General features: G+C 40.8%; 1 protein-coding gene across 1 annotated transcript in view; it reads right to left on the bottom strand.

Moving 5' to 3' along the window:
- Nucleotides 1–1400: 1400 nt before the first annotated feature.
- Nmu (neuromedin U) overlaps nt 1401–21158 on the bottom strand; it is a 26567-nt gene continuing 6809 nt past the window's right edge. Inside the window, exons 3-10 of the mRNA XM_028780724.1 lie at nt 16392–16439; nt 12085–12144; nt 10688–10717; nt 10544–10594; nt 7305–7379; nt 4893–4946; nt 3278–3317; nt 1401–1429 (exon numbers count right to left, since the gene is read on the bottom strand). Of these exons, the coding sequence (XP_028636557.1) occupies nt 3282–3317; nt 4893–4946; nt 7305–7379; nt 10544–10594; nt 10688–10717; nt 12085–12144; nt 16392–16439 (354 nt within the window). The 3' untranslated portion in view covers nt 1401–1429; nt 3278–3281. The remainder of the gene's footprint in view (nt 1430–3277; nt 3318–4892; nt 4947–7304; nt 7380–10543; nt 10595–10687; nt 10718–12084; nt 12145–16391; nt 16440–21158) is intronic.

Below are 21158 nucleotides of genomic sequence, written 5' to 3'. Positions count from 1 at the left end.
CAGATCGTTTGGAGCCACCGTGTGATTGTTGGGAATTGAACTCAGGACCTCTGGGGGAGCAGTCAGTGCTCTTAACTGCTGAGCCATCTCTCCATCCCATCTTTCTGGATTTTTGAAGAGACTCTGCTACCTAATAATATTTAATTTTTTTTATTTTGACAAAGGAAGGTAATGGGGGACAAAATATTGCCTGTTCTTTTCTCATATGCAGAATTTGTATTATATACCTATCACATATATGACATAAAACCAGAAGACAGATTATTTGGCTGGGAAAGGGGAGCCAAAAAGCAGTTAGCAGGGACTGTAGGGGTTACATATGAACAAGGACAATTATAAATATGTATGAAATTCCACAAGATAGGATGTATATTAACTGAAAAAAATAATTTAAAATTCCAGGTTAATAGACTTACCGCACACTGCCCCGTGCATTTGCGACTATGGAATAGGGGTCCTTTGCCATTCTGAGGCCCATTCTGCCAAAACAATTCACTTTTAAAGCAAGATTGTAATTTTTTTTTCTTCTCTCAGATTCTTCTCAACTTATATCTTTCCCAGGGCTTAGTAGGAAGAGTAACTCAAGAACTTTCTTTATGAAATGTGTTATTTAAGTTCCCAAGTATGTTTCCCATCAGCTCCTGGTAAGATTATTTTCTTCCTAGTAATGAACAAGGTTGGCTGCTTTTTACTGATTGCAAGGTGAAACAATTACACTACTAACTACTACTAATTGCCAGGCAGTCTCCTGATAAATTTGTAGCAATCTGAAGTCAATTTTGTAATATATAAATCATAACTTGCTTACTGGACCATTGCATAAGTCATGAGTCATGTAGTTTTCTTGGTGTTCTAAGATAGCTGGCACTCTATTTGGTTGTTTTATTTGTGTTTTTAGAGCCTTGCTACGTATCCCAGGCTAGCCTTGAACCTACCTTTATCTTGGCTCAGCACCCCAATGCTGCAATTACAGACGTGTTTCATCATGACAATCTGCATTCTGGTACTTAGAAGAGCTGATGGTTTTATCACTGACATAATCCAAATTAGATAAACTAAAATAGTTCACCCAACTCTCTATGAGCGATGTTAGTAAATGCTTAAAAAATATGTGTTCCAATGCTATCCTGAGGTGCCGGCACCAATGCTATCCTGAGGTGCCGGCACCAATGCTATTCAGATGTGCAGGCACCTATGGAGCATCCTCAGGTACAGCTTTGCTGGACACAATTGATCACTGTAACAATACATTTCAAGATGCTGTTTTATTTTCAACAAATTAAACATTCATAATCCCAACCATCTCAGAGAAGGTTACAATACAAGGGTTTGCAACAGAGTAAATTTAGGAGGGATGATTTCTGAGAACAAAATGTGAGTACATTTTATATCCCATAGCAGAGTTTTCAATGACAGATCATTTGACATCCTGTAAAAAAAAGAAAAAAAAGCTAATTAGATTCACATATATGTGACACTATGAATATGTACATATGTTCTGTACATGTAGAACGAGAATCTGGCCATTTATTTTACACCTCTGTATTTCTCAGTACGTTATAGCATTTAATAATATAAAAGTAGTTTACTGAAGCTCATCAATATCAGTTTACTTGAAGCATTACAAGTGTTTGAAGATTTTCCTACTTCCACCTTAGACCATGGCCCACTTCATCTGTAAGCTCGTGGAGAAGGCCCCAACATGGGAGACAACTAGTGTGGCTTTCTCCAAGCCACAACCATCCATATTTTGGCTGTGTACCAAAGTTAAGCTGGATTCCCCAACCCCTGCTGAGCTCCTTACAACTATTCAGATGTGAAAAACAAAGTCCCAAGTGCAGAAGCCGGTAGTTTCAAAGAGCTAAACAGTTAAGGAAGCTGTACTGAATGACTGGGTGGCACTGGGTGTGGACATGCTTTTCTACCTCATTAGCAAATGCCAAATCCTTGGCTATAATGTTTGAGGACTGATCTTTTATATTGGATTTTGTTTGTGTTCTCATTCGAGTGTTCTTGGGCCACGTGTGATGAGATTGATGATCTGAATACAATAAGAGCTATCAAAAAGTTTTTCCTGTTTATTTACTTGCATATCTGCCATTACAGCATCCAGAAGTTATAGTTATTTTCTTAATAAATATGTTGTCAGGATAAAGAAAGACCTTAGGTAATCAGATGACAAAGTCAAGGTGGAAATGACTGTTGAATTACTCTTCAGCTCGCAAGATAAATAAAATCCTGCTCAAAATAGACTGAGTAGACCCTAACCTAGAGAATAGGTCAGAAAGATATATTTTCTCAACTTCAGGGAGAAGTTCATACCAAACAGATCAAATTCCACTTCACTCTGTGAGTGTCTGCAAAGTGCTTGGTGATTTTCACTTCTCGAGTTGTTTTAATGTCTGTCTTTTCATTTCTGTCTTTGTCTGTTTATAGTTTTGTCCTCTTTATAGAATAATCTGGATCTTTTTGCTTTAAGAAATTTTTGCTTTACCCTTTTTAAATTTTAAAGATGTTTGTGCATGTGGTGTGTGAGCATGTGTGTGTGTGAGCATGTGTGTGTGTGTGTGTGTGTGTGTGTGTTTGTGTGCCTGTGGAGGTCTGAGACTGTTGGATTCTCAGGAGTGGGTCTTAATCACAGGCAATTGTGAGCTGCTAGTGTAGGTGAAAGAATGGAATTGAGAACAGTTGCATTAACAGCAAGCACCCTTGACCTCTGAACTATCTCTCCAGCGTTGCCCCTCCTGCCACATTTTGAAACAGGGTCTCACGTGGCTCCACCTGGTCTGAGACTGGTTCCATAGTTTTGTGCATGGTAGGATGCCACTCTACCAACTGAGCTGCATCCCCATATTTATAAAGATTTTTTGAGTATGAGCTATTTGGAATACAGAAGCACACGTGCCAAGGAATCCCGGCCCACTCCAGGGGACGCTGACTAACAGCACAGAGTAAATCGTGGTACTGTGCTCAGTAAGTGAAGTGAGGTGGTCATCTCCAAAATCACTTTGGATGACTACTTTTATGTCACAGACCAAGGAATACTAGGATCAAAGCAACTCTAGCCCTAAAATACAAGTGCTCCCTGTTTCCTAAAGCCTGCATTGCCTCTACGATTGTAGTATTTATATATAATGTTAGTGCACACATGCAATTGAACACTAGAAATATATTTGAGTGTGGTTTAGTTCATGACCAACGGAAGCCTCCAAGCTGATTTCAGTTGTGAGACACATGGTGCTTCATATTTACTGGTGTTTTTATTTTGAACACATACCATTTTAAATGAAGCTTGTTGACCTCTTCCCATTGCGCGGCTGCAAAATAATAAATTAGAAAGAAATCATTGTAACTAATGATGTGAAATAAATACCATAGAAAAAAGCCTAATGCTACAAAGAAGAGTTTTTTTGATGTACATCCAGGTTACCTGACAGGCCTTGGGCAGAAGAGAAGTGGGCTCACTGGACCCCACCACTGCAGTTTCTGATTTACTACGGCTGAAGTGGAACCGGAAAGCGTGTATTTCTACCAAGCTCTGAGGCACTGCTAAAGCTGCTAGGACCACGATGATTTAGAAACGGTACTCTGTTTTGCTTATAGGGAACCAACATTTGCCAACAACTGTTCTCAAGTTTCACTTTAAGATGATCCAAAGCTAACTTTCTGAAATCATAGCATCTCTGTTTTATATATTCCTGCTGTCAATCTAGTTCCAAAATCCAGTCCAATCCATTCTCCGGTCTGCTAGTGTAAATCCTACCACAGGAACACCGCCTTGGACTCGAGGATAAGGCTGAAAATGTTCAGCTAAATGTTTCATTACATATGTCTTGTCTAATCGTGGATACACACAATGTCATCTCTCTATTACCTCCATTCTCCAGCTAAAGCATTCGTCTCAAATCTCACCTAAAGAGGACTTAAAAGGATTCAGTTGGTTTTACACAAATACCACAGTGTTTAATGTGGGCAACCTCAGATTTGGGTTTTTGAAAACAATCCCCCATGTACCAAAGGATGACTGATCTTAGCTTTTATTTATCTAGTTGTTAAATCAAGGTGTAAAGTACTAGAGTATAGAAGCTGAACGCTATCTTTATTTTTTTCCAGTATTTTATTTTATCTTAAATTATAGATATATCTGTGTGTTGGTATATGCATATGAGTGCAATTGCCCCCAGAGGCCAGAAGAGAGCTCCAGATCCCCTGGAGATGGAGTTACAGACTGTGAGCTGCCTGAAGCAGGTGCTGGGACTTGAACTCTGGTCCTCTGTAAGAGTAGTATGTGCTTTTAATCCCTGTCTTAGTACTCCCATCCGTTGGTATCTAGCACCTATTAGAGCTTCAGTAAATAACTGCTGAACACATTCATTAAATGTGTAGCTTTTCTGGCTACGTGTTAAGAAAGTAAATATTGCAAAAAAAAAACCATAGCTGTTCAGAAATAGATTTCATACACAAATGCGAAATGATAAACACAGTCACAAAGCTATCTCTCTCGGTACCTTTTATTATCATTGGATTTTCCATTTTAAGAACCTGTCAGCGTAGTCATAACTATTGCAACCTAGTCAATCAAAACCTTAATAATCGACTCCTTGGACTTACGAAATAGCTCTAAAAATTTGTTTCCCATGTACAAAATATCACAAAATTAAACTGTGAAGTAGACGAATGTCATTGGAGTAGTCACACACAGGAGGAGAAATAGGGAGATTAGAGATGCTGTGGTTTAATGACAGGGTAGTGGCAGAAGTAAAACCATATTCAGACACTTGATGTCAAAGCTTCATTAAAGCTTAAGTCAATCCAGTGAGCATACAGTGACCATGCTTGATCAGCTTCCATATTTATTGATCATAAAATAATATATATATATATATACATACACTGAATAAAAAGTACCCCCTACTGTGAGCAGCAAGTGGACCATGGTATTCTTTCTGGAAGAAATAAGGATGACATAACAAATTAAGCAACACCAGAAGAAAGGCAAATCCTTCTTAAGAATGCAGTGAGTGAGACTCGATAGTACTTTTAGCTATTCCCAAAGACTTGAGTAGAGTTTTCATGTCAGGAGAGAGTCATTATGTTTACAGCTAAATCATTTCAACAACTACCAATCAGTAATAGCATGTCGGCTCTGATGACCAACATTGACTAATTTTAAAATATAGTTTTGTAGTGGGATATCTTAACTCTGAAAGTTTTGTTGTTGTTATTGTTGGGTTTCCCATTTATCTCTTGCATTCCTTTCTCCCAGCATTTCCTAAGGTTATTCCCCTGTGGGGGAATGTCTTCAGGGTTTACCTTCATTTAGTCTGTTCTGTGCCTACATCAGGTCTCAAGTTTTCAGATAGTATCTGCAAATACAATCATCTCGCTCAAAACAGAAAACAGAGACTACGTGCTAAATTAGTCATAAGAATAAATATGACTCAGTCTTTCTTTGTCTAAATAGTGAAACTGAAATAGCATAGTTAAAGTAATTATCACTGGCTAATACAGACATGGTAGAAATAAAGTAAAACTTTATTAAGTATGGATTTATTTCTAGAAAATTAATTTGATGTCGACTGACTTTCTTCTTTGTCCTGGGAATTCTAACATTTCTGGGGTGAGTGGTGCTAGAAATTGAACTTAGCCTCCACACATGTCAGGCTACCCCACACATGTCAGGCTATCCCACACATGTCAGGCTACCCTACACATGTCAGGCTACCCTACACATGTCAGGCTATCCCACACATGTCAGGCTACCCTACACATGTCAGGCTACCCTACACATGTCAGGCTACCCCACACATGTCAGGCTAATGCCCTACCACTGAGCTACAACCCCAGCTTTGGAAATTCTATAAATTTAAAGTGCTATTAAATCCCCTCTTAGATTTCTCTTTAAAGTTATCAGTAGTTGTATTCAATTGTAGCTAAAATATGAAGACTTTGGGGGGGGATGATGATCATAAAAGTAAACTGTGGGATGTTTACTCATCTAACTGTATGCTTTTTTAAAACATGCTTTAAGAAGAGTAAAAAAAAAAAAAATACAGTATCAAAGTTAAGGAAACACCAGACCTGAATTCCTGAATTCCACTTTTAAAACTAATTTATGTAATGGTACCAACATAATAGTGAAGTAACCGTCATTAAACCATAAAGGGAGTATCACAATGAAGAAGTGTGTGTGTGTTCGTGTGTGCGTGTGTGCGTGTGTGTGCTTTCCCTAGACTAAGGGTCAGTAACTGTCACCTCTCATCTTAGGTAGCTAGTGGAACTTTCTTTAACTACTGTGACTTTCCCGTCTCTTGAGGTAGTGGAACCCGTGAATGCCCAGCAAAGTTCCCAATAAATCAAAGATGGCAACGCCAGACCAAAAATGTGATGTCTCCCTTTAAAATGTTACCCAGTTCTTTCAACACTAAAAGCATCAGGATTATGTTTAAGTGACATTACAAATGCAGTTTTTAGTTGAGAGTGTGTTAGCTTAGTTACAGTTACCTTACACACTGTTTTAGGTCCTGTTTTTGTTAGCCACGGGAAAAAATGAAATGTTGACATTTGTTTGATGATATGTATATATATTTACAATCCTTATTTTTATCAATGTTTTAACACCTGGACAAAAAAATTATGCCACCCTAGCTATTTGTCAACAGGGTACAGGGGTGATGAATTGTCCTTGACTGGATTTCCAATTCCTACCTAAAGACCAAACACCCAGCAGTTCCCTTTTCTTAAACCAAGACCACGTTTTGTCAGTTAGAAGGTCTCAGTTAGAGGACACAGAAGCCCAATTTTCCTCAGTGCAAAGGGCTTGAGCTGGACTGGGTCAGAATGTGGAGAGGGAGAAAGACTGCACAATGCGTTTAAGCAGGTTAACCAAGGTATATGATAATTTAGATCTGAAGCGTCTCCCAAAGACCAAGAGGTCGGCAGCACATAGTGCTGTTGGGAGGTATCGGAATCTTTCTGAGGAGGTAGTAGAAGGAAATTACACTTGAAGAATGCGTACAGTACCTTACTTTGTCTTCCCTCCCTCCCTCCCTTCTTTGTCATGGGGTGTGATACTTTGTTCAACTGAACACTCTATATGACTCTCTGCCTTACCACAGATACAATGTAACCCAGTGTGTCAAGCTGACCAACAACATACTGTCACTGTGACTGAAAGCTAACACTGAATATGGATGTGAGGGGCTCACCCTGAAGAGGGGTAATCTTACAAAGGACCACAGCGGCGGTTAGCGAAAGGGGCTGCCGCAGAGTGGCAAAGCCAGCATGCAGTTGGTATTACATACGCTCACTTTGAATCTCTTCATTCTTCTCTCATGCAGTTGAGGAACGAGCTGCAGCAACGGATGCACAACAGACGACTGGGAGGACATGAACACACACGATGAGCACGGGGGCTCCTCGGCACTGGGCACTAAGACGGCTTCCCGTCTGTCTGTCTGTATGTCTGTCTGTCTGTCTGTCTGTCTGTGTCTACCCGCTATTCTCACCCCATATTAAAGGACAAGAAAAGGAAATGAAAGATATTATCCAAGACAGCCCATTGCAAGTCCTTTAAAGAACAGTACTGACTAAATCAAGGGGTGGGACAGACCGCTAGTCTTTCACTAAGCAGTTGCCCTTTATTTGGAGAAGCACTTTGCTGAAGGCCTCGGATCTGTTACAACTGCAACAGGTGTAGCCCCAGGTCACCTCTCCAGGAGGCAAAAAAGCCATCTGTCAACGTCTACACTTACTCAAAAACAATCCAGTCCAGACCAGAGCAACTTGCAAGTATCAGTTTTCCCTTACAAACATTGTTATCTGGATGCTTCTAGCACGTATACCTGGAAATCTCCTTCATAAATTAAATATTTAAAATGGAACAGGAGCAAGACAACAGGAGACACAAAGATGACAATGTGCCTTGGTAGTGGAAAAAGGTGACTAAGACTCACTTTCTAAAAATGAGATGTCACGTGGGAGAAAATGAATGCACACCCAGGACACAGCGGCCTGACAGAGCTGCACTCGCTTACGGTCTAGGTTGAGTTGAGCCTCCTCACTGATATTAAATTCATTTAACAGATGGGTGACTTTTAGCCCTAGATAATGGTTATCTGTTCATGAATGCAACTTGTGTGCAGCATGTAGCTAATCTCGCTTGAAACTTTCATCTGTTCACATGTAAGATTAGCCCATGGGGCACACACTTAAGTGGAGTTTAAATTTACATTTCCTTTCCACACACATGCTTAAAATGCACTGTCCTTTCATTCTCTAAACTGCATGCAGTAGTGAACCCCAGGCTTAAAAGGTATATTATGGTCAAATAGTTTCCATGTTTATTAATTTTTCCCAGTGCAGGAGATCAAACCTGGGGCTTTGCATGTGCTAGGCGAGGGCTCTGTTTTTACACCACAGCCCTAGCCAGTTTGTATATTTTAAATCCGTGCAAAACAAATGAAAAGGACATGCGTGATTTGTATTCACTAATAAGTAGATATTAACCATAAAATACAGGATAACACTCCTCAGGCCCAAAGAAGCTAAACAAGAAGGAAGGTCCAAGCAAGGATAGACGGGGAACAAGATGGTTGTGGGAGGAAAACAGAGGGAAGGCTCTGGGCAGGAGAGGGGAGAGGAAGGGGAAGGGGGGCTCAGGATCACATGTGAGGAGGGACAGGAGGGATGGCCGGATGGCCATGAGAATGAATGGAAATCTACAACTGAAGGGGGTGGGGAGGTAGAGGGCATCTCCAAGATGAGACAGAGACCTGGGATAAGGGAGATCCCAAAGAATTAACGGAGGTGGCCTTAGCTGAGATCAAAGAAGTGGGGATATGGAACCTGAAGAGGTCACCTATAGCGACACAGGGACCTCAGTGGAATGACAGGGACTTCACATCCACAAAATTTTCCACTCAAAATTTATCCTGTCTACAAGAAAGGCAGGGACAGGAGATGGAGCAGAGACTGAGGCAATGACCAACCAATAACTGGCCCAACTAGAGACCTATCTTATCCAATGGCCAAGCACCAATCCCTGACACTATTAAAGATACTCTGTTATGCTTGCAGACAGCAGTCTAGCAAGCCTGTTCTCTGAGAGGCTCCACCCAGCAGCTGACTTAGAGACCTGCAGCCAAACAGTGGATAGAGCTTGGGGACTCTTAAGAAAGAGTTGTGGGAAGGACTGAGGGCTCTGAAGGGGATAGGAATTCCTCAGGAAGACCAACAGAGTCAACTAAGCTGGACCCTTAGGGCTCTCAAAGACTGAACCACTAATCAAAGAGCACACAAGGGCTAGGCCTAGAAACTCCCCACATATATAGCCGCTGTGTAGTTTGGTCTTCGTGTGAGTCCTGAACAATTGAAACAGGGAGGGGAGAGGGGGACTATCCCAAAAACTGTTGCCTGTCTGTGGGAGATACATATACATACATATATATGTATACATATATGTATATATATGCATGTATATATATGTATGTATATATATGTATATATGTATATTTATGTATATTTATGTATATGTATATATATGTATATATGTATATATATGTGTGTGTGTTTTTGGTAGTGGAAAAAGGTGATAAAGACTCAATTTCTAAAAATGAGATCTCACATGGCAGAAAATGAACACACACCTGAGACACAGCGGCCTGACAGAGCTGCACTCTCTGAACATACGTATATGTTCTTCTAGCTGGCTGCCCTCAGTGGGAGAGAATGCGTCTAGCCCCACAGAGACTCGATGTACCAGGGTGGAGGGATACCCAAGGGGAGGCATGCCTCACTCTCTCAGAGAAGAAGAGGGGGTTGGGGGAGGGATTGTGGGAGGGAGTGATGGGGGCAGCAATCTGTATGTAAAGTGAATAAAATGAAAAGAAAAGAAAAGGAAACCAAAACCAACAAACCAAAAACTACCACTGAAAGAGGCCACATGAGCTGGACGTGTCTTAAAGCTGGGCCACTCATTTTTCATTGCTCTGATAGAAGCTCTCACAGTGAGCATCTACCTCATGATAATGAACAAAACTAGAAGGCGATACTTCCAGTGATCACTGATACTTGTCTTTTCAAATAATTGCTTTAAAAAATGTCTTTGGATGAAACTAATTGTCTCTTGTATTAATATCACCCTAAATAATTTGCTTTACTTACTCATTTGTTCTTAGATATCTTTTGTCATTTAATACAAATTGATGATGGATGGATTTTTTACTTATTTATTATCATATTTTGAGCATTTGGAGTTGTGTTTGACACATACCAGATAATAAATAATTGTGAGCAGGTGAATACAGGGCACATGTAGTTATTGACATGTAAAGTAAATATATAATAAATATTAATTTTTATTTATTCACATATAAACTTATTTCCCTCCCCATGGTACTGAAGAATGAAACACTGGGCTATATCATCAAACTTAGACATAATTTGTAGAGTAAAAAATATGAATTTTGGTCTTATTGTATGCTAGGTAAATCTTTTTTAAAAGATGAGTTTTCTCTTAAGACGCATACTTGTGACTACTTACCACAACATTTGAATTTCCCAACTTCTGTGTCTTCGAATAATGAAACAAGAACTGTTAAGATAGAAAGAGTGAGTTATCCATAGAAGATTCATGGCTTTCTTTACTCCGTTTAGTGTATATATATATTTAGGAAAATCACCTTACCCTCTTAGCATCATCTTTCTCACTTTGTTCCTAGTGAAGAGACATATATCATTAAATGTTATAAAACGTCTTGTTACGTACTTTGAAATTCACAATACATTATGAATTATGTAAAAATGTGACATATGACACATTATGTTGTATTTCAAACATAGGACTAAAATTGCTTTAGCATCTTTTGCTCAAAAATAAATGGAAGATTGATTAAATATTATTTATAAGTCAGTGGACAGAGATCTTCTCTACAGAATTATTTATAAGAAAAATAATTGGAAGGCTTATCACTGTTTAACAGTGGTGGAATGGGACACTGCAATACAGTCCCACAATGGAGTGTCCAGGGTAAACAAAGAGACCACAGCAAAATATTTTTAGTTGTCATCATTAAATAAGGCTAGGAGTTATTTTTCTGCCATAAGTTTCCCTTTATGTTTTTGTCTCTTAAATGTCTGTTGCTTTTAGGAGTCGTTTCTTTTTTTTTTGTCTCATTTGCTTGATGGATAGATTTTACTGTTACTTGTTTTATTCTAATTAGGGAAAATTACATAGTGGGAGAATATCATCACTAGAAAGAATAATTAGCCTTCAAACTATCAAACCATCCCTTGGGTTACGCTTTGTGGAAGGCTCAGAGGCTGGAGTGTACCAGCAATCACAGGATACGTTTGAGATGCTGATGAAATACATCATTTGGAACTTAAGGTTTTTACCTCCAATAAGGTTGGTTAATAAAATTCGTTCAACCAAGACACAGGCTAGAACCTGAACCCTAATGGTATGTGATTTCTCACACTCCTGCCCAGTCTTCACTTAGGACAAAACATTCTCCCAGAAGAATCAAATAATTTCAATCAGAAACCAGGACACAGATGCAAACAAGAACTTTCAACCTGACACACTGTGGTTGGCCAGTTTGTCCTTCCTTCCTTGTTTGCTTGTTTGTCTGTTTGTTTTTCCCAGTGCCGAGGTGAAAGCTCAGGTCTCACATGTACCAGCCAAGTGTTCTCCCCGGCTATGGTTTTCTATTCTTAATGTCCTTTGCCACAACAAAACATCCTTCCTGTCCTAAGTACAGACCATAAAAACGTAGCAATTTTGTTTCATTCTTGTCCCCAATTATACATGTGTGTGAGAAAAATAAAAACAATATGGGCATAAATTTCCTCTATCAGACCACATTTTATGCTTGAAGGAGACATGATTTCCCAGTTAGCTGAGTACGAACTCTACCAATACTATCCTAACAGAGATGCTAAAGTATCTGCTTCTTATTCCCAGTCAGTGTGTCTTGTAGCTCCTGGTCACAGGCTTCCCAAATTGGGCACATATTCTTCAAGGAGGAGGAACTTCACGTCATTTGTTTGGTTGGTGGATTGTCTACAGGACTTCAGCCTTACCTGAGGCTTCTGGGAAATCTCCATCACTACACGGCAAAGTTTCCTCAGTGCAGCAGATGCCTGAGGCAGACAAGAGAACACACGGGCTGTGCTTCAGTTTGCGCTATGTCTGCACAGAGGGTGACATTTCAGATGTTGGGAGCACAAGGATAGCTAATCGGCCCTGTCAAGAAGTCTTGCTGTGGTCCACTGAAACCCTGCAGGAGTCTCTTGATTGCGCTCATGACAATCTAAAACATCCACGGGCCAGGAGGACGGTTGGGCAGGTGACAAAGTTGGCTGACATGGCAAGAGAAATTGAGTTTGAATCCCTAGCACCTACATAAAAGTCTTGCACAGCTAAGTGCGCATGTCACTCCAGCATTGGGAACAGAGACAGGTAGATCCTAGGAGTTTGCTGGCCTGTCAGTCTAGACACAATGGCAAACTTCGGGTTCTGGAAGATTCTGATCTTACAAAACAAGGTGGGGAGTAATGGAGGAAGATGCCTGATGTCTTCCTCTGGTGTCTGCTTGGGTGTACGTGGGTATGCATTCCCATGTCACAGACTACACACACACACACACACACACACACACACACACAGAAACTTGAGCACGCGTATAGCAAACAAGCAAACATATCTTTCTTTGCAGCTGCTATGCAGCAGTTGAAGTTTTCACTGTGGTCCACTTACACAGTTCTCAACACTCACTGAGACACCACGGAACTCTATGACTAAGATAGCCTGGGCAGTGCCAGCTAGAGATTAGTCTCCCGGCTTGTAGAGAAATGCATGTGCGTGCCAAAGCTGTAAGCTTCACTGAACATTACTCATTACTGGCTAATTTGAAAATCCTGCAATTGCTCTCAAACAATGGGGACTGAGGGGCAAGAAGCCGTGCGTGGTGCTAGTCTGAGTACCACCCTTCCCAGGCTGCTGACTGCACAACCCGGGATCAGGTTTGTCAAAGCATCAGAGGGCAGAATTAGGGCAGGAATCCTGTGGTTGGCAGTCAGCTGGGCGTGGTAGGGAGTGGCCCGAATGGACAAGCAGGGGCAAACCCTGCTTCGCACAGGACCTAGCATACTCGGCCTGTGAGCCATTGATTCCTTAATAAGTTCATTTCTGAAGTAACGAGAAGCTGGGGCACAGAGAGGCAATGTAAACAGTGTCAATGTATGGACTGAGAAGCTGAACAGCCTGAGATCAGCAGCGTGGATCCCATTTCTACTCTGTTTCTACGCTGGTTAATTACTCTCTCGAAACTTTAGTTTCTTTAGCCAGAAATCAGGGGTGATGTCACTGCAGGAAGTTCCTGAAAGGATTAAGGGCAGGACAAGCCCTTTGGTTTAATTTACCACTGCAGGGACTCTCAGTTTAGAAGCTGTGAGAAAAGATCACTCTGCACTGCCATTAATCTCTCTCATTGCACCTACCTCAGACAGCTGTGGTGAAGAACACAGCTGGAGTTACTGTGCAGTGCCCCTCCCACCCTTCCTCCACAGAGGTCTGGTTTTGTCTCCTTCCTCTCATCTGTTTGCCTTCCAGGCCACTTGTTGGGATATATATTGATAGTACAAAATGGACCATGTATACATGATGTTTCAACGCATTATAAAATATTTCCTGTACACAGTTACCTTTCTGTTCTTAAAACACAAGGGCATAATGCATAGGACAGGGCTTGCTGCTCTTTTGTATAGAGGAAATGAGGTCCTACAAGACGGTGACTTCTCCAGTACATTAAGAGGTTGTCGTTGACTGAGTGTGGCTCCTAGGCCTTCTACCTATGCAGATGCTTTGGAGTGCTCATCAATGTCCACTGATGTATAGCTGGGAGTTGACTATTTCTCAGTTGTTTGACGGTCCTGGGAATGTCTCATGTACCTGCTGGGTTAATGCTCTACCACTGAGGCCAAGCCCACAACTATGAGGAGCTGAATGAGTTACAGAGTCTGGTAAGTCCTTCCTTACTTGTTTCCTTCAGGTTAGATCTGTGAAAATCGGGTAATAAAAATCCCTAAGGGTTTTTTTTTTCTCTCTTTAAAATAGCCCATATAGAAATGCAGCAAAATCCAAAGCAACAACAACAACAACAAAAAGATATTTGGCTATGTTCCATGTCAAAGAGGCATCTCAATTGAAGAAGACTATATGTATATATGTGGGTTGTGTCTCCTTAGGAAACCGTGTCTAGGCTGGATGAGGTTTGGCAAATGACACTGACCTTTGGCTAGAAACATTTCAAGATAAATGCATTTTCCTAGCCTTCTTTATAAGAAGCCATTATTCTCCATAATTCTTTGAAGACTTTCATACATGGGATAGGTAATATTTAATCTCATATTAATGGACCTTAAAGATTTTTATTTTTTATTTGACAAAAGTATCTTGTAGAACTATTTTGATAATTGCACAATTAATAAAATAACAGTTTATGAACAGTTAAGGATATTTAAATCTCTTAATATATTGAAATGTACATTTTAAACGTGAATAGTATATATGCCAGGCTCTTTTTAAAAAGGTGCACAGAAATGAGGTCCAATTGGAACTGATTTGAGGAGTTAGAGAGCTGGCTCGGTGTTTAAAGGGTTTGTTGCTTAAATGTAGGGACCAGAGTTTGGATCCCAGAACTCACATAAATGCTAGATGAGTGTGTCAGCCCCATTCCAACCTTACAAGGTAGAGACAGGGGATCCCTAGAGCAACCTAGCTAGCATGAGTGGCCGTGTAGGCAAGGTCTGTGTCCAACTGAAAGATCTGCCCCAGCAAATAAGGTAAGAGAGTGACAGAAGATGATTCCTGACATTAATGCTGAGCCTTTACATGCCTAGGGACACATGTACGGTATGTACCTTTCCTGCCCCAGATATATGCATGCACATACATATGCAGGTACCACACACACACACACATACCATAAGTAGAAAAAGAATGTTTAAAGTGAGTTTATATTGATAGACTTTAAATGAGGTTTTTTTTAAAGCTAATACAGTGGGTATTGTGGATATAAAAATTGTTCTGAAGCTGTTCCTGAATTTTAAGTTCAACACGAAGGCTTACATGCTAATATCACCATGTCACACACCTGAAGATGCTTCTTGTGCTTTGAATATGTCTCCCAGACGCTCATGTGTTTGAACACTTGGTTCTGAGCTTGTGGCACTTTTAGGGAAGTCTGTGGAGCTTTTAGGCAGTGGAGTTTTTATTGGAGGAAGAGGGTCCCTGTAGGTGGGTCATGAGACTTTGCAGCCTGGACTCATTTCCTGTCATTATCTGCTTCTGGTGTGCTGGTACAATGTGACCAGCCAGCTACCCATGCCTGTATCATACATCCCCTGCCGTGATGGACTGTATTTCCCCGAATGGTGAGCCAAAAGTAAGCCTTTCCACACTCAAGTTGCTATCCTTGGGATGTTTTTATCACAGCAGTGAGAAAGTAACTGAAGCAGAAATTGGGGTTTAAAGTATGAATTTGAAATAGTGTTCAAAAGATCTTGCTTCCCTCCCTTCTCCTGAAGCCCAAGCAAATGCCTTTAACTTCTGGCAGGGGAACCTCTACAGCTAGGAAAGGACATTACACATGGCAACTCCTCTGTTCCCACCACTCTGATCCCATCGGGAGGGTCACATGAATAGTCCTTTGGCCTTGTCCAGAGGGTGTGTTTGAGGCACATTCGTTTCTCTCCAGATTCCTGGCAGAGCTGACTGAGTAAGGTGAACTCTGGGTCCTTGAGCTCAGAGCTGCAGGTGGAAGCATCAGTGAATGGTGTGAGGATGACGCACTTATTTCCCCGCTCCTCGTTTCCCCGTGTGGAGGAGCCATGCTAGCGCTCAGCCCTCCCTCCTCCCACGGGAAGAGACGTGAACTAACTGCCTCCTGGCTATTCTGGAATCCGGAGACTGGGGACACACAGTCCAGCCTTTTGTCTTATCTGTCAGCATGCTGGTCAGCTATCCTCATGTGGTGTCTGCTTCAGCTCTGTGAAGACCCAGGGTCACTGCCTGAGCCCGTCCAAAAAGCTTGGTTCTGGTGCAAAAACATATGGCTATTGGGTATTGTATTTTTAAACAAAATGTGGTCTTAAAATTAGCATTTACATAGTCCACAGTTCCAAAAATAAATTTATTTTACTTGAAGATGAAAAGCTAGCCTTTTAGAACACAAGCCTATAGCACTGACATTACCTGGAAATAATGCAATAGCATCTAAGACGTGACAAGTCTTAGTGAGTTCAAGAAAAGTTCAAAGGGACAAATGGAGAACTTCATGCACCAGTAAATGCCTACATTGTCATGAAACACCCCCAGATTAAATTACCTCAGGCTGGGAATCAACAGACAGAAAGGACGCACAAGCTTGACGCATCTGTAGAAAACAAAGACATCAGTTACATCCTAGAAATAGAAAAGAGCTAAAACCAGAAAAATAGACTACACAGAGGCATTACATATAATGAGGCTGTCATAAACAAACAATAAAATACAAAGGTTTATAGTAGTCGTAAAAAGCTATGCTGGAAAGTTAAGCCCCAGGCTGTGCGTCTGCAGTGTTGCGGATACACTTCTTTGGTGGCCTTTCAAAATGAGACCAGAAAAAAAAATATTGTAATGCTTGTGTGTCCAGAATAGTTTTGGCTAAATCCTCTTTATGGCATAGCATCACAGAGCCCTGACCAGTGTCAGAATTATTTATTGCTCTACTTAATTGAAGTTGTATTCTCATGGCAGACGGAGACCAGGAGTTATGTGAGTCAATTGTAACTTCTTAAGCTCCTTGTTGCTTCTGAGTTGAGAACATCCTGAAATATACAATTCTTTAGCTTAGAGAACACCAAGGGCATGAGCTAGTGTGGAAAAACATGACCCTATGTCTGTCCCCTTTAGCTCATGGGACTTGCCATCTCTGCATATCACCAGTATTTGAGGAATGTTTAGAAATTCCACTCATCCTGTGTGCCGTGTACCTGCTCCCACTTACACACACACACACACACACACACACACACACACACGCAGGCACCCACGTATGCATGCACACCAGAGTGGAGGGGATGAGGGAGAGGGAGAGAAACTTTTTGAGTCAAAAGTTACATTGTATTTAACTTGACTAGAATCAATGCTAAATAAACATTCTTGAATTGAATTGGATTTTTGGAAAATAAAACAATGTACCAGGAGAAATTAACTGTTATATTGTAACAGTAAGAGGGTTAGACAACAAGGTGATGCTCTCTGAAGCCATGAACACTGACTGGGTACAGAGCACCACCATCTCCAAGACTTCACTTTGGTAGTCTGGGAGGAAATGGCTTCTGCCATGGAACAGAGACACCTGAAGCCATTGCACACCCAAGGGCGCTGTTGAGTAATACTGATAATACAACTGTATGCTACCACACTTGGCTAGCCTGTTAACTTCTTTAAACATCTTTTCCTATAAAAGAAGGTCAATGTTTTCATAGTAACTCCCCTTCCTACATACCAAGCTGCCCACATACGTGAGGCGGTCTGTGTCTAAGAACGGGAGCTCTGTTAACTGATCAATGCCTTAAGCTTCTTCAATAAAAACATCAGAAAGTTCACTAACCCAATTAAAGCTTCTGGTCTTTGTTCTCATTCATTGGAAAGGGGACAGCATCCCCATTCACTCCCTGACTGGTTTCTGTAAACATTTGCCAGCTTTCCTCGGCTGATAGCTCCAATGGTTTCTAGGGCCACTAATGGCCTTTGAGACCTCTGCATGGTCCGTTGGTGAATCTGTTTGAAATGAACAGGTCTCTGCACATGGATGGGAAAGCAGATGCTCTCAGTGTCTGGACCACTCTCTAATGTAAAAACCTCCAGCAGGAAAAAAGAAACGCTGTCTTTTGAGTTCTTAGCAGGCTGCCTACTGTTCACTTGTTGTTGTTAGAGTTTTGTTTTGTTTGTGAGGAGCAATACAGAGCTGTACTACATAGCCCAGGCTAGCTTTGAAATTGCCTTCTGAATACCAGTACTATAATGTATGCTACCATACTTGGTCGGCAGGTTAATTTCTTTAAATACTGTTTCTTATAAAAGAAGGACAGTGTTTTCAAAACTCTTTCCTAGCATTATGATCTAAAATATTTTTCACAGAAAGAGATCAAGCAAAAATAATTTCTATATTGTACATTAGTATGAGTTACCCCAATTATTCACCTTGCGTATTTTTTCCCATTTTCTTTGATGATCTACTAAAGCAGAGACCCTTCTAATAGACTTCATGAATGTCTGCACTGTTAGAGAATGTTTGGTATCTGGTACTTACTATCTATTTGGTTTTTCTTCCCCCTTATATACTTTGTTGGGGGTAGCCTAGACACAAAGACTATTCTCAGCTTGAAGCACACCATAACCTTTAGCCTTGTTTGTATTATTTCCACTTAATATTCTCACGCCATTCCCTCATAGACAACTCTTCTAAAATATTTGATGTGCACCTTTCATTTGTGTGTGTTCTTGTAAAATCTGTTTTGTCTACATGCTTGGGAGTTCCGTAAGGCTTCTTCATTTTTCACTTATTATGCTACTTAGAGATCTATCCATGGTGCTAAGTGTGTATCTAACATGTAGCTTCTACCCATCCTAGAAGCTGCACAGCCTTCTAGCATGTCTATGGTATTCCCAGAGATGGACAGACACCTGGATCCCATTTGATCCTTTCTACTACAAAGAGGGCCACAGCCGGTCTCCTCACACAGTGTTCAGCTCTCTGCCTGTGAAAAACTCTCTGGGGCTCCCTTCCCAGGAGAGAGGATGCTGGGGCATTTGAAGTTCTGTTCGAGCTGTTTTTTCCTGATCCTCACTCGCTAAGGGACACCTCTCCTACTCCTCTATGATATACCTTTTATATTTGGGTCTTTAATTCCCCTTATATTGTATTTGTGTACCAGTGTGGGTTTCATGTTTCTCAATTCAGTGAGTCGGTTTCAGCCTGTTCTTTTCCTTCTTTGCCTCACTGTGTTGTTTATGTGTGTGTCCATTCTGCCTCTGGTCTGGCTGCCCCCAGAAACAGACTTTTAGATAATGACGTAGCTGGGGCTGTAACTCAGGAGTAGAGCATGTGTCTAACATGCCTAATGCTGGTGGGGTTCAATCCTCAGGGATGCAATAAATAAATAAGCAAATGGAAAAGGAAGAAAGGAAAACCAAAGAGACTGCAGTGCAAGAGTGTTTGTTTTAGGTGTGAACCTCGAAACATCAGCAAAGGCGTGGAGGAGGGAAACCAGGATGAGAAGAAATCTTGTAAGGAAATGTCACCATGACTGGCTGGGGCTTCATCTGTCTGAGGATGCTGAGAGACAGTGTAGAATAGGTTGCTATCAGCCATGCTGAGGGATTAATTTCCCACCACTTCCCTTCCTCCAACATTTGGGTTTTACTCTCCATGGTGGTGGTGGTGGTGGTGATGGCGGTGGTGGTGGTGATTCTGGGATGCCAACACCTGCAGGGCAGGTAGAGCAAGAAGAGCCTGGACAGAGGGTTTCAATAAGAGGCTACCTGGGCTGGTGACTGTCAAAGGTAGGACTCTTCAAACTCTAAGTTTTATCCATCCCTTCATGCCTTTATTTTTGTGTCATTATCTGAATTTTCAAACTATAAACTACTACAGTTTTATGGTAGTCTTTGTAAGTAGGAACAGATAGTTCTCCCCTTTAAGCTCCGTGTATTTAAGATATCCTCTGGATTTGGAGAACATCTTAATAAATTTAGAGATTTAGCTTTTCATGACAGTGTTAGGTTAAACTCATATGTTCCTTTATTAAAAAGTAAGTGAAATTATTCTAAGTAAAGTCATGCTGATGTCATGGGCTTTGCCTTGACTAATTTGAGGAAGATTTGGCACTTTTATCATATCAAATGAATTCTTCTGAGTCCTGCGGGCAAATCGGTTGCCACACAAGGGCTGAGGGTGTGAGCTGGATCCCCAACCCTCACATAAAAAGCCACCATGTTTGAAATCAGCATTGGGGGAGCAGACACAGGAGGTGGCACGGGGCTCACCAATCAGCCAGTCAAGTCTTGTTTGTGAACCCCAGATCCCAATGAGAGACCCTGTCACGTACACACACACACACACACACACACACACACACACACACACACACGACAGATGTTCCTAAAAACAATACCCCACAACCCCATACCCAATTGTTCCATTGAAGAAAAGATGTCTCTCCGTCTAGTCCCATCTTTGATTAACATTTACTTTTTCCTTCATTAATGTATTGTGTGTTTTTACTATTTATTACTCCTTATAGTCATTGTGGATGATCTGCAATTGTCTCTCAGCATCTGTAGTGGTGTTCCAATACCCCTGGGAATACTAAAATCTATAGGTGATTACGTTCCTCATACAAAGCAGTATAAACTTATACTTGAGTATAAGCCATATCCTCTTGTATCTTTTAGGCCATCTCTAAACTATTTGTCATACTTAATGCAATGTGAGCATTATGTAAATAGTCATTACACTACACTGTTTGGGAAATAACTGAAAGAGTCTGTATAGGCTTAGGAAAGATACAGTTTTTCACTGCTAAATATTTTCAAGCCATAGTTGGTTGAATCTGCAGTTGTACAGCTAACTCATGGATTCAGAAAGCCAATTGTGTTTTAAACTATATTGTTATGTTACTTCCTTCTAGTGAAAAGAAATATTACTGATTCTTATATATTGGTACTATACACAAAAATCTTGTGAACTCTGGTATCAGTTCATTTTAACGGCAAGAGACTTAACCCAATTCTTTACCATCATGGAAAACAGAAGGAAAAGTTTACTGCTGATCTCAAATGAACTTGGTTAAAATATTTGATTATGCTTGAAATAACGAAACTTTTAGGAAGACAGGAAAAGAAGAGAAGGTACTTAACTAGGTAAAGGGCAAATGTGTGAGCTTTAAAGTAGCTTTCCTTTGTAGAGAAACTTACAACACATTGACTGTGTAAGACAGAACATGGGTTTTGGCTGATGACACAAGAAAGAAAATTTTACTTCAGGGCATTTTAAAAACTAACATTTTGTGTGTGTGTGTGTGTGTGTGTGTGTGTGTGTGTGTGT

This window comes from Grammomys surdaster, unplaced genomic scaffold (assembly GCF_004785775.1).
Source record: "Grammomys surdaster isolate TR1022 unplaced genomic scaffold, NIH_TR_1.0 372, whole genome shotgun sequence".
NCBI lineage: Eukaryota > Metazoa > Chordata > Mammalia > Rodentia > Muridae > Grammomys > Grammomys surdaster.
Note: the sequence above shows the minus strand (reverse complement) of the source record. Positions and strands in the feature narration are given on the sequence as shown.